Source organism: Merops nubicus, unplaced genomic scaffold (genome assembly GCF_000691845.1).
Source record: "Merops nubicus isolate BGI_N331 unplaced genomic scaffold, ASM69184v1 scaffold7473, whole genome shotgun sequence".
Lineage (NCBI taxonomy): Eukaryota > Metazoa > Chordata > Aves > Coraciiformes > Meropidae > Merops > Merops nubicus.
The window spans coordinates 1-13,750 of record NW_008596833.1 but is presented as its reverse complement, the minus strand read 5'-3'; the positions used below and the strand labels follow the sequence as shown (position 1 = coordinate 13,750).

At 48.5% G+C, this 13,750-nt stretch overlaps 1 protein-coding gene across 1 annotated transcript in view; it reads right to left on the bottom strand.

Moving 5' to 3' along the window:
• LOC103769313 (serine/threonine-protein kinase BRSK2) overlaps nucleotides 1–8,826 on the bottom strand; it is a gene marked incomplete at its 5' end in the record, with an annotated part of 77,857 nt that extends 69,031 nt beyond the window's left edge. The window contains one exon of the mRNA XM_008936499.1: nucleotides 8,710–8,826. Coding sequence (XP_008934747.1) covers nucleotides 8,710–8,826 — 117 coding nt within the window. The remainder of the gene's footprint in view (nucleotides 1–8,709) is intronic.
• Between the last annotated feature and the right edge of the window lie 4,924 nt (nucleotides 8,827–13,750).

Sequence of the window (13,750 nt, the reverse complement as noted above, 5' to 3'; positions counted from 1 at the left end):
ACAGCAAAGCTTTGAGCCAGGAGTTGATCCCTCACAGGTACTAGGAGAGGTAGAATTTGGAAAGCTTAGTACAATATTTAATACCCTCCCATTTATGAGGCTGTCACAGGTATTCTAACTAGGTCTAGCTGCTCAGCACTGATCCCAAGTGTCTGGATGTTAAAAAACTTGATTTGAGAGTCAAAGCAGGTAATGAAAAGCAGAGACTTCCCTCTGAGAGCTGGCCAATGTTGACCCAAAAGGATGGGCTTGTGCCTAGTGGGTAGGACACACTACCCAGGGTCTCCTGGCAGCTCTGTCCCCACAGCCATACAGCCATGGACAAGGATCCTTCATGCTTTTAAAAGCTGCAGCTTGGAAAGGGTGACCAGGACTTCACCACGAGCCTCCTCGTCCAACTAAAACAAGAGCAGTGCCACCACAGCTTTCACACCTCACAGAGGTTCCTGGGGCTGAATTAAGTGGGATGTGCACGAGGATTTGACCTTTTAGGGCAAGAGCTTTGATGGAATTAAGAGGCAGCACCAGAAGTGGGACTGCAACCCAAGACTGGACAAGCACAGCCCAATTGTCACCAGTGTGACACTGCTTAACAGTGGGAGAGCACAGCATGGGAGCTGTAGGGAAGGCAGCAATGAAAACAGAATTTGGAAGAAAAAAAGTGGCAGCAAAGAGTCTAAGGAGGACAATAGATGATGGACCCTCACTCAGTTCAGTCACCACTGGTTCTAACACATTCAGAATGATGGAATCACGTTGGGAAGCGTATCAGGGGGTGACAAAGGAGTGAGGACACAACCTAGGGAACATCTGAGCTCCTGCCATTTAGTGTGCCCAAGTCCCTCAGTCTTCCATGAGTTTTAGCCCCTGGGAGGCAGAAGCCACCACTGCCCTTCCCCAGAGGTGAGTCACGAAGACACATTCAATAGCTGCTGCAGGTGCTGCCTGTGGCTGCTCTGGAAACTGAACCTGACCTCTCAGGGTGTCCTGTACAGGTCAGCATCAGCCTTCAGCAGAATGCTTTCAGGCTGGCTGTGCTGTCTGGGATGCACTGGAAGAGCCAGCACCTCAATCTCCAGAGTGCTTCTGAGTTTTTACTTGTCTGCAATGACTCCAACAAAGATTTCAGAACTCTTAATTGTGGATGCTGAGCAATGCAACCACCTCCACAGCTTCCTGTGCTGAAACCCTTGAACAGCAGAACCTAAGTGTTGAGAGGAACCTGAGACAGGTAGGCAGCTATTTATGTGCCCCTCTAAAAAATACACTTGAAGCATTTACCTTCCTGCAGTCAGCTGGGGTGCAGTGCAATCTGCTGGGTGTCCTACAAGGCACCACTGAAATCCTGCTAAAATTTAGGAGAGCGAGTGGAGAAAATGCTACAATAAATCCTTTGAACATGTTAGATTGATTCAATCACTCAGCAGCTGCACTGCAACTGCCCAGAGAGCAGGGGTTCCTGGCAGAGCCATTCTGAATTCTTGCCAGCACACACTAAGCAGATATCTGCAGCATTATCTTGACTAACAGCTCTAAAAGGGATCCTCTGGTCAGCCAGAATCCATAGAAAACTCATTTCCATGCTGCCAATCACAGAGCAACGTCAACAGCTTTAAAAGAGAAATCTCAAATTTAATCAAAAATCTATTTATGCTTCTACAGAGTCATGAATATTTCTTTGGCTCTTATCACTAATTATTCAATATCCGTGTGTCAAGAGCTACATTCCCTTCCTCCTCCCCTAGGCCACCTCCTCAGCCTTCAGCCACATCTCTGAGCAGCAAAAGCCACAATCTGCCCTTGATAACAAACGAGTGTATCACTCAGCAGGATCAAGAAGCAGTTGCTGCCTGTGGGTACTGCTGCTGCTGCAAAAAAAAAGCAGCCCTGATGCTGGCAGTGTTTATTCCAAGGGTGATGTGGAATTTCCCAGGCGAGCCTGCCTGGGACTGGAAGGGCTCTTGGGATGGTCATTCACAGCTCTGACTCCAGGCTGCAGTAATTGAGGGGCCTTAGCAAAGGATTTAGGTTGGATTTCAAGTCAGAGTGCAGTGGTGAAATCTAGGACAGCCCTGGACAGGTGAGTCAGGTGTTGGGGAAGAAGTGTGGCTATCCATGCAGCCATCCTGGATTTCTGCTGAGGAACTAGGAGAGTAGGTGATGATCTGTGCACATCAAGATATGGAGCAGCTACAGTAGATCCGAGACAACCAGGGTCACATCTTCAGTGCAGATGTGATGTGCCTGTGACCTACAGGTTGCATTATGTAGGTAAGAGACCTGCACTGGGCACCCAAAAATCCACCACCCGTGTGTGGGTTATCTGGGAATACAGGTAACACAACTGGAGAAGCAGTTGGTTGGTCAAGAAGCACAGTGTGAACCTACTCCTCAGTGTCACAAATAAGATATTACACTGCCTCATGGCTTCCCAGGTCCCACCAAGGATGTGGCCTTGGTTCCATGCCTTAAGAGGGCACCATCTGGGGAAGAAAAGCTCCTTTGAGTGCTATCTTTAGGCCTCACAAGCTGGAGGCAGAATTTCTGCAGGGGAGGAGGAACAAGAAGTCTCCTTCCCTCTGTTTTTGTTATGCATGAGGTTACCTTGATCCAGGAGGCACTGAAGTCCTCCCACATCTAGCTGCTCTTGTTGCTTGCATGGCTGGAGTGCCTTCTCCCCACCCTGCTAATCACCATCTCCACGCTGGCTGTCAGGGACAGAAGCTACTCACTAGTGGGAAAGGCTGCCTGTGCCTTCCCCCCATGCTGGGTACCAAAGGGCTGAGATGAAGGGGAACACCAGAGGAGCAGCAAAATGGATAAAGGGAATTCTCCAGGAGAAGGACAGAAGTTAGAGCACATCCTGAGCAGAGAAAGCGACAGCCTCAGATCACAGGGAACAGGCAGAGCCTGAAGAAACAGCTCCAGCAGCAGTGGGTAGTCAGGGCAGGAGCTGTAGGTGAGCCTGTAATTAAGGCAGTAGCTGTCGTTAAGGCTGAGTCTATTTTGCCATTAAAGCTTCCACTCAATCATTTAACTTTACACCAGAAACCAGCATCCACCCTCAGCTGTCTCACAGCCATTTACTCCTCAAGCACAACCACTTTTTTGGGGGGAGGAATCTGCAATTCAGTTCATGATTTAATACATCAGTGCAAATTATTAAGACTTAGAACCTTTAAGAGATCTTAATTCAAGAAATGAAACAACCCCCTGTATGAAAAGGGCATCACGACTGCAGAGTTAAGTATTGATAAGTTAAGAACTGCTAAAATAAAGCTTGAGGAGGTTCTGCTGCACTCAGGGTGTAAGCCAGGGTGAGGAACTGGATGTACTCCTCCCACAAAACAAGTGATAGACAAGAGGAAACAGCCTCAAATTGTGCAAGGGGAGGTTTAAGTTGGACATTAGGCAAAACTTCTTCACTGAAAGAGTTGTCCAGCCCTGGCCCAGGCTGCCCAGGGCAGTGGTGGAGTCCCCATCCCTGGAGGGGTTTAAAAGCCATGTAGATGAGGTGCTGAGGGACACAGGTTAGTGGTGACCTGGAAGTGTTACATTAATGGTTGGACTTGATCTTGAAGGTCTCCTCCAACCAACACAATTCCCCAAGGCCTCTTGGGGCCAAAGCTGGAAAGTCTGCAGCAATGTGAGGGAAGTTTTGTGGCATGAAGGACAAGCTTGTGATAGACTCATCTGACTGAGATCCTGGAGAATCAAACACTCTCTGCCCCTTCCACAGAGTCCTTCTGTGAAAGAAAAGGAACAAATGCCTTAAACCAAGACGTTCACAGGGAATTATGACTGGTGGGTCCCCCAGTTTTCAAAAATCACAGGGTGATTTCCTCCCAAGTTGGATTACCAACATTTCCAAGCCTGTGGAGCAGCAGCTGCAGTTGGCTGGCACCCTGCTCTCCAAGGAAGGGACTGTGACAGAGCACTCTGAGATATGAGGCTCCAGAGTATCCACCTGCATGCTCAAAACTGGTTGATAACTTTAATTCAGCAGAATCACATGTCCTCAGCCTGCATGCTCAAAACTGGTTGATAACTGAGTTTCATTCAGCAGAATCACATGTCCTCATAGCAAGGGAAACAACCAGATCAACGTGCCAAATATAATGTGAAAACAGTATAATTAATATTTGTACACCTAAGATGCCACGATGAAAATCCTACCTGGCATCCACAGCATGGCTTGAAAGCAGCCAGCAGAAATTACCAATGAACCCATAAAATGAATGGTGAGGACAAACCAAACATTAAATAGCTGCTTACCCAAAAAAATCACACTACCCAAACCCCAAATGAGGCCAAGATTTGTCAGAAAACCCTGTACAAGCTCATAATTGTAGGACATATCCTAAAAGTTGATCTTCTACTGGCAATGTGAAGAAAAGCCCATCTTAAATTCTCAGTGCTTGATCTTGCAGACTTTAAGCTCTTTTAACATAACTGGGGATGTATCATAGGCAAGGCTGGTATTAATGGTTATTAATAAGATTGTCTGGTATTTCCACCTAGAATCCTCATTTTAAGTTACTTATGACTTACCATCAATTTAAGAACATTTTCCTTTGCTTCTTGTCTGCCTCAAAAGAGTTTCATGTTTGTGTGCATGCTGTGTACGGGCCAAAACATTTCCACTTTCTTCCTCTAAACTAAATGCTTTTAAGAAAATTGTAGGAAAATTTCTACTACCCTCAACTGCAAAGGGAAAACTTGCACTTTTGTTTGCATTCTCTAGAAAAATTTACTCCAATTGCCACTAGGAAACTGCAGTTTGCATTTGCTAGCAGCAGCTCTCTGAGGCATCAGGATCAAGATTCTCCCTCCAATGGTGAATTGACAGAACAGTTTTTCTACCTGAAACTGATACTATGAGCTGCTGTGCCTGGGTCATCAAAAGGTGCTGAACTTTACAACAAAGTAAGCACAAAACCAATGGAAAATAGATCCAGGACTGACAACAAGTGTCTGGGATGATCAGGTGGGGGAAACTAGAGCTGGAACCTGGTGGAAAAGAGAAAAGGATCTTGGATTTGGGGTCAAATCCAAGAAAAGGGGGGGTCAAATCTGAGAAAGAATATTTATACACTGGGCATGGTGAGCCCCTGGCCCAGGTTGCCCAGAGAGGTGGTAGAAGCCTCATCCCTGGAACCATTCCAGGGGAGGTTGGATGGAGCTCTGAGCACCCTGCTCTAGCTGGGGATGTCCCTGCTCAGGGCAGGGGGTTGGACTGGATGACCTTGAAAGGTCCCTTCCAACCCAAACGATTCTGTGACTCTATGCTACATTTCCATGTCACTCTCTCCTAGCTCTTTTTTGGGATAGAGCATCTTGGAGGCAGGCAACACAGACTAGCACTGCTGTGGGTTCTGGGTCACCTGGCAGCTCCCACCAACCTCCATCCAGTAGGACTCAGTGCTTCAAAGCTGCAGGGAGTGAAACAGGGAGAAGAGATGGCAAAAATATACTTTGCCAGGTTTCTGTAAGGAACAAGGGGAATTAGGAAGGATCTTTACAAACTCCCAAGAGCTGTAACTCAACAGCATCCTTTTGAATCCTTCATTTTAGCCCTTTTGGTTCAAGAAAAGGGAACAAGGTCCAGGGAATGCCCCAACCCTTCCTGCTTTTCCAAGACTCCTATAGAAGTGACTGCAATTTATGCTCAGAGCAACTCAGGTGCTGCAATGCCTCACTGAGAGGGAGAGCTGAAGCAGAGGAAGATAATGCATCTTGCCCAAGACCACCCTGAATGTCTTCAGCAGTGGTAAGAAATCGAGCTGAGATCCCCTGTGTCTCCATCCTGAGGTTTAACCTCCAGGCACTCACTCTTCCTGCCCAGTGGTGACTCAGGATGGACTGGACAACGTCTGTTGTGAGATGTTGGGAAGCATTGCTGTGAAGAGACAGGGGTGTCTCCCCTCTCCTCACCTGGATGGGTAAGGTGGAGGAAGAGCTGAAGAGATCTAAATGAACAGAAGCACCATCCTACCACATCTTCCCTGTCTGCTCTCTGCCCAGCTCCTGGAGGAGTGCAGAGCCCCACCGGGTCACTCTGGCATGTCAAGGGCCACTCCTCCATCAGACTGCCTGGCTCTGCAGCCCCTTCACACAGCTCCTCTTCCCCTCAAGGCTCTAAAGACACACGTTTAAAACTGCAGCTTATTCCTCTGTGCTGTGCAGGCAGGATTTGAGCAGTATTCATTCCCAGGCATGGGGATTTGTTACAGCCCAGTGTGCCATCTACCAGTGACAGGTTATGTCAATGAATCCAAGCCCATCCTCACCTCCCTTCTCCCACACAATCACAACAGGACTGGATGTGGATTGTTTCTCCAGGAAGCTCCAGAAAACCATGCAGCTCCAAGGAGCAGTTCCCAGACCCCACTGACCTGAGGTACACAACAAAACACACTCCAGGCTACATGATGATCTCCACGAAGCCAGGCAAGGCTCTGCCATGACCTCAAGCCTACCCAAACTTGGGATTGGACTTAGCAGCTCCCTCCTGACAGCACAGAACTTGTTGCAGAGCTGCTGCACTGCCAGAGAGAGCTGCACCACAGGGCTCCAGCCCATCTGATCCCCCCACTGAGTGCCAGGAATACCTGGAGGCTCCTCCTGTGGCTGTGGATGGGAGTGTTACAGCCCCACCTCGTTCACAGCACAGAGGAAACCATTCTGGAAATTAACTTCTGGGTGCACAGAGGAGCATCTCATTAGAGCTCAGCACCACGGCCCTGGCTCCCTCTGTTTTGTTCCTTTTCATGCTGGCTGAATGTACCAACTGCAAGGGGAGGTAGAGCTGTTGCCTTGCAGAGCTCTGGGGTTGGTTACTGTGTGTGCTCCGAGGGAAAGGAGCCCTCACTGGCCTGCCTTTCTTCCTGCACAGTGTAGCACGTTGTTACATCTTCCTCCCTTCCTTCACCCTCCAAACCAGAGAGATCAGAAGACACCAGTATCAGCCACGCTGGGCTCCATGCCAGGAGAACTAATGAAGTGGTGTAATAGCTCACACGGAAGCCTAGTGATTGGCACCACACTTGAAATGCATCTGCAAGGCAGGAGATCAGAGCCTGGCTGCTGGGTCCTGTTTATTACAGGCACATCTCTTCCGTTCCATTGATTTCTTTATTAGCTGGTTTTCAGGCCCCAACGTGGGGCTGGCTCTGCTGGAAGCACGGAGGTTTGAATTCCAGCACAGCTCATGGGAAGAAGTTTCCCTTTGAGACTCCAGAGCCCAGTGCTAACGAGAGCAGGAACCCTACTGGGAGGATCCCGAGGAGTCTGCAAATCCTACAGAGCAACGTGAGACTGGGTTGGGTTTTGTGCTTCCTCTTGGGTTTTTTTCATGGAAGGAAAGGGGAAAAATCCATCTGAAAGAGCTCTGTGGGAACTGCAGGGAGGACTTCACTTCCTGATCTAAAGAAGAGGTTTGAAAGCATTTGCAAGCAACAGATGTGCAGACTCAGAGCCTCTTGGCTTTTCATCTGTGCTGTTCAGAGGTCAAATCTTGACTCGACGTGGACAGAAAGGAACGGGTGGGTCTCAGTGTACTCATCACCCAGCACTCCATCCCAGCATGAACTTCAAAGAGTTTTGCTATCCATTATTCATGGGGGAGGTGATAGATGCAGCAGAGCTGTACAGCTCAGGACTGAGAGGCAGGGGCTGTACAAGGATCCACGATGGCTCCACATCTACCCTGAACAGCTTTGGCTCAGAAACAGCTTTGGGGGGGTGCAGGGACATGATCCAGGGGTGCCCCAAAGGTGATGGTGACGAGACATCATCCTGTCCCCAGCCAGGCACCCAGGCTTTGCTCAGCAACAGGGCTTATCTCTGGCTCCCTTGGAAATTCCTAGAGAGCTCCTGCTGGCAATATTGCCATGGAAATGTTTGCAGATTGCCCCTGCAATACTCTTCCAAGCAGCCTCCCCCGTGGCTGCATCCAGGCCCAGGGAGGACCCTCCTGCTGCTCCCTGCCAGTCCTGCGTGGGAGCTGACACGAAGCAGTGTGGAGCATGAGGAGGAAGAGCTGCAAGCTGCAGCCTCATCACGACAGGCAAACCCCACTTCACAGCCCTGAGATCTGTTTTTTTTTTATTCACTCCTTAATATTTTTCAAGCTGCTTCTTAAAACCAGCTAACACTACTGCTCTCAGTTCCCCCAAAATTACACAGTCAGTCAAGTCAAACACTCACCAGCATAAGCAGATGAAGCCATACCTGAAATCTTTGATTTTATACCCATATGGGATAGCTACAGAGGCCTGCTTTTCACTGCAAAGTACTTGAAACTAAAGGGGGGGAGACAGACTACAAAGAAGAAAGAAATGTTTTACAATGAGCATGGTGAGCCCCTGGCCCAGGTTGCCCAGAGAGTTGGTCGATGCCCCATCCCTGGAACTATTCCAGATCTATTCCAGGGCTCTGAGCAACCTGCTCTGGTTGCAGATGTCCCTGCTGAGTGCAGGGGGTTGAAATAGATGACCTTGAAAGGTCCCTCCCAACCCAAACCATTCCATGACTAAAAACTCCTCTTTTAGCAATCTTGGACACTACATGAACCACATCCCTTATTACCTCCCTGGGAAACACCAACACCCAGGGTAAGTCTGTCAGTCACACTGAATCCCTCACTACAGCCAACTTTCCTGTCTGGAATCTACCCCTGATGTTTGCAGTCTGTTCTGAGACACTCACCCACAGCTGGTTTCTAACAAGCTGTCCCCAACCTGCAGTGATGCCATCCCAAAGTCTGCTATCCGGATGTTGTTCTTCTCGTCCAGCAGTAGGTTCTCTGGTTTTAAGTCTCTGTGGCTGCAAAGGAAGGATCAAAAAGGTGAGTTATATTACCCACGACATGCTTCATGCTCTAAAACTTGTTCTTTATGCACCACAGCACCTGATCTATTCTATTTTAATTGATTTCATGGGTTTTTTCCTTTCCCAGGCAGGAGAACACACACATCCAAGATCCAGTCCTTGCAATGCTATAAACCCTACTCCAGGTGCCCACTCCTGGTGAATCCAAGGCTTGAGCCTGCAGATGAAATGAAGGTCTTCAACTTCTAGGGATACCAACACAATCTGAGGGAGAGGCTGAGGGAAATAGGTAGGAGGAGAATTTCAGCTTGGATTCAGGGCTGGCACACTCCATCATATGCCAGCTCCTTAAGGCAGGAGGGAACACCATCAATACATTCTGCCAACAACAGGAAACCAAATGAGTGGTATCTAGAGAATAAAAAACAACATTCCTGGTGTGAATGCTACTGCAAAAAGCCCCTATTAGGAGCTGCATAGAGAGGCATAAGGCTTTGAAATAAATTTGGGTAATTAGAGCTCCTGGAGAAACCCCTTCAGCCCAGCACTGCTTGTAAGTGAGGGTGCCAGCAGTGGGGAGGAGGAGAGAGGATCCCCTCCCTCCCACCAAACCTTGGGTCTCTGATTATTTGGCAGCACAGGAAGAACCAGGCAGCTCTGCTCTTTGGGATGGCAGCTCCTGCTTCAAATCAAAGGTCTCATTTATTGACTGATTTATTAATCTCAGCCAACACCACTGTACACCCCCCTCTGCTTCTTAGCACTCAAGGGCTTTCGTACGACTATTACCTTGACTTCATTTTAGATCCAAAGACAAAAACCTTACACAAGATTCATGATCACTTTGTTTGCTTTTTTATTTGCAACTCTAGAAGAGTTCAATAAAGTCTGGAATGATCAGCTAAAGACAACCTGTAAATCACAGAGGTCAATTATATGCAAAACTAGAGTCCATTGTAATAGGACATCTGTAACAGGTATTTCCAAGGGAGACTTCCAGCAAAATAAAGCACATTCAGAGCAGGTACTGGTCACTTACCTTATCACAGAGGCCTCAGATTCCTTCCCCCTCATTTTATAAAAAGCATAAAATTTGGAATGCTTTCCCAAGAGTGACAGTGATCTTTAGGCAGAGGTCCTGAGCAACCCCTCAGCCTTAAGGTGGCACCTGGGGATTTGCAGGACTGGGACAGTACAAGGAAATCTGGAGTGGCCACAGACCTCAAAGCTTTGGTTTTATCTCCAGACAGTCCTCAAAATAAATCCAGGACAAACTATCAGCTCTTCACTACAGCAGAGAGGAGAGTGTGGCCTCTGTTGAGAATTGTTACATTTACTGCTGACTGGGCCCTAAAATACTGGGAGGATTTTATGCCCCGATGAAAATTTTCCTCTAGCTGGAACATTTCTCTGCTATCCATCTTTAGACCCCTTTGAATTTCCCGAGGCAGCATCCTGGGGATAAAAGTCAGGGCAGGAGCCTGCTCCAGAGGAGCAGAACCAGCAACACTGCCACTGGGAATGAGACTTCCTCGCTGCATTTGCATTTCCCATCTTTGCATTGCCAGCTTTTCAAATGCCAGAAGGAAGTGAGAGGAACATATGGGAATAGGGAAGGCTTGTTATAATTCACCTAAGAGCCCAGCAGCCCGGCCAGCCTCATGCATTTGTATTTGGAAAGAATTCTCTTGTGCCAAAATGAAACAAAACAAAACAAAAGTCCCGCTGTATGTGGTAATTACTTGGCATTAATGGAACATTGCAGAGCAAATGCATTTAATTTGGTCCCATTCCAGCTGATCTCTCTGGCTCTCCATGTCTTCTATGACCGCATCAACTCCTCTCTCTGCAGGTGAACAGAGGACTCGTTACCCTCTCCTTGTTCTAAAGGCTCTAAAGCTGTAGGGGCTTTATCACACGGCTGGAAAAGCAGGAGAGAAGGAGGCAGCAGCTTTATCGACAGGCACAGCAAACTCTCCCAGTGAACCCTGAGTGTGCTGAGAAAGAACAGGAGAGATGCAGCACTGCAAAAGTCAGTGTAACCCTGAGCCAGGGTGGCCACAGGCTCCCAGAGCTCCTCAACCAAGACAACGGAGCAAGCAGGCAGTGCCAGGAGCCTGCAGGGAGCACAGCAGGCACTAGAGGGGAGAGCCTGTGAGCACAAGGCTCTCTACAAGGTCCCCCCATCACACATCACAACAAAGGCTTTCCAACCCCCTTGCAGCACAGAACAGATACAGAGAGAGGTCTGAAAACAACTGCCCTGTGGAAAACAGGCACAGTTCTTGGAGGTGGCACAGAGGAGACAAAAGGCACGTGCACGGGTGACCGTGGGCCAGCTCCCCACTCCCACCCTGGCCACGCTTGCTCTGGATGCTGCTCAGGCAGCTCCTCCAGCTCCCTCCTCTGATTCTAGTCCATCCCCCTGCTCTGGGAACATCCCCGTACCGCAGGCAACTGCAGCATCCATCCAAAAGAGAAGTGAAACACTCCCTGTCACCCAGAGCTGGCAGAAGATTTTTGGTGTGGGGACAGACTCCAGATCTTGGAGCCAAACGAGCCACGTTGCCTGTAACCTGTTATTTTAAAGTGAGTTTTGAGCTGGAACATTCCAATCAGTTTCTATGACAACTCATTGTAGGTCACAGATTTCTAACCCAAGAAACCTCCTAATTGGAGTAGTTGCAGGTCATTTGTACTAATCAAATTGTTGGCTACTCTGCAAACGCTTCTCTTACTGACCCCAAACTCCCAGAAGGGCCAGACCACAGAATAATTGTTGTGCAGGATCTCTTCAGAGTGCCTGATGTGATGCAAATAATTTATCAGTAACAATTAAGAGGCCGTGAAGCAATATTTTTATTTTTCATGAGCAGAAAAAGCCTTTCATCTTATTTTCTCTTGCCTCTGCAAACCAGAACGTGGAACTTGTATCTATCTACAGAAGGATCTCTGTTTAGAGCCACGGTTGCTATGCTCAAATTTAGTAAGTTTTCACAGAATTCTGCAGAACAAGTAAATATAGTTATAGCTAGGAAAAAAAAGACAACATCTAGGAGACCTGGAGAGGGGTTTGTGTGCATAAAAAACCCTGCATGCTTTTTAACAATTCATTTCATTGATCTATTAAAATATATTGCTTCTCCCCACCAAGCTCACCCCAAAACATATGTTCATGTGTTTCAAAGCCAGAACAGCCTGATCATTGCTGCTGTACTTGCCAGAGAACGTTACCTGGCTGTGCTTATAATAAGACTATGACTTTTTTTTGAGTTTCTCATGGCTTTTGTAAAGAAGTGACTTACAAAAATGCACGTTCTCTGGCTTTAGCTGAGCTGCTAACTCTGCCTTTGGCATTGCAGCTGCTGTACTGGATGGGTTTCCTCTGTTTCCCTGTACAGGGGAAATTTGGAAATTCCTCACTGTTACAGATGGAATCTCAACTGTAGATCTGAAACTCCTGGATTCAGGCAATGACTGCTGAATCTAAGCTCTCAACAGGGAAAAAGGTGCCTCCCCCTCTTCTGGTGGGCTGAAAGAGAACTTGAAAACCTAAAGACTCAAGCCAGGAAAAAGCCCAAAGAGAAACTAGCCATATTAAATTCCACAATTCCTAGAGGAGAGGCCTTGAGCCATGATTTCAAAGCACCCAGGTGCCTGACAGAGCATCCCCCAGACCAGCACAGCACTCTCCTCACAAAAGCAGCAGGGCAGAGCAGGAGTCACGAGGAGGGTGGCACTAGGGGACAGAACGTGGCACCTGACATTCTCCAGCTTTTGCTGTTCCTCAAAAACACCCCAGATTTTCCCTCAGACTGTGCTCCCTTCTCCTGACAGCCCTCTGCAGCTCCTGCCTGCAGGGATAAACCCGAGACTGGGGCAGCACCGCTGTGAAATCTGGAAGGGTTGTTTTAGGAGGAGCCTTTCCCCTGCCAGGCACTGATGGGAAGAACACAGGGCAAAGTCAAACAAAGCTTTTATTCTCTGCCTCAGCCCTCCACGTCCCACACCCTGGTGCCCACGCCTGCAGACACACTCCAACAAGAGCCTTGTGCCTACTCAGGCAAGCACAGCCCCAGGCAACGAAAGGAGAAAGGGCTCTCCTAATTGTCATTTATCAATATTCATAAAGAACCTGCCTTAACCCCTCTTGTGCATGCTCGGGCAAGAAAGGGAAAAAAAATAACCACAACACCACAAAATGAAGCCCAACCAAAATAAAACTAAAATGAAATAATCATCCGGCTGCTCATTACCGCAGGGGATTTCCTCTCAATGTCACCACTGCCCTGCGCAGTAATTGGCATTATCTGTTATCTCTGAAGCCGTAATAAGGTTTGCCACGGGGCATTTTCTGTAATCATATTTTTTATTTGTCAGCTTGTGAGCTCCAGACCCTGAAGATGAGGCCTGACCAAAGCCAAGCGAGGCGACGCGGGCAGAGCGCGCCCGCCGCCAATCCCAGCGCCTGCCGGTGATGTCACACGCAGCCAATGAGGCCCCCGGCCCCCACCCGCCCTGGGTGCTGCAGCATTCCCTGGCTCCGGAGAAAAGAGCCTCTTCTGAGGAAAGCAAGGAGCTGTGACCTGCCCCGAGATCAGCTCCTGCATTGTTCCCAAAGGAAAAGGCCGAATTCGCCGAGAGCTGCCGCGCGGGATGGAGGCGGGGTGCTCAAAGGGGACTATGGATTTGGGGCACGCAGCTGAGGCATCTTAAAGGCCCCAAATTTGGGAGAATAGACACCCAGCGTTAGCTGAATGGCAGCTGAGGAATAAGCCATCAGTTATGGCCAAAGAAAACTTCCCAGGCTGGGATAGTCTCAGCCTGGATCTCTGCTGAGTGCTGCAGCACGGTGCGGAGCCCTCGGGGTGAGAGCAGAGGAAGAGCTGGAAGCAGAATCATAGAATCATAGGGGTTG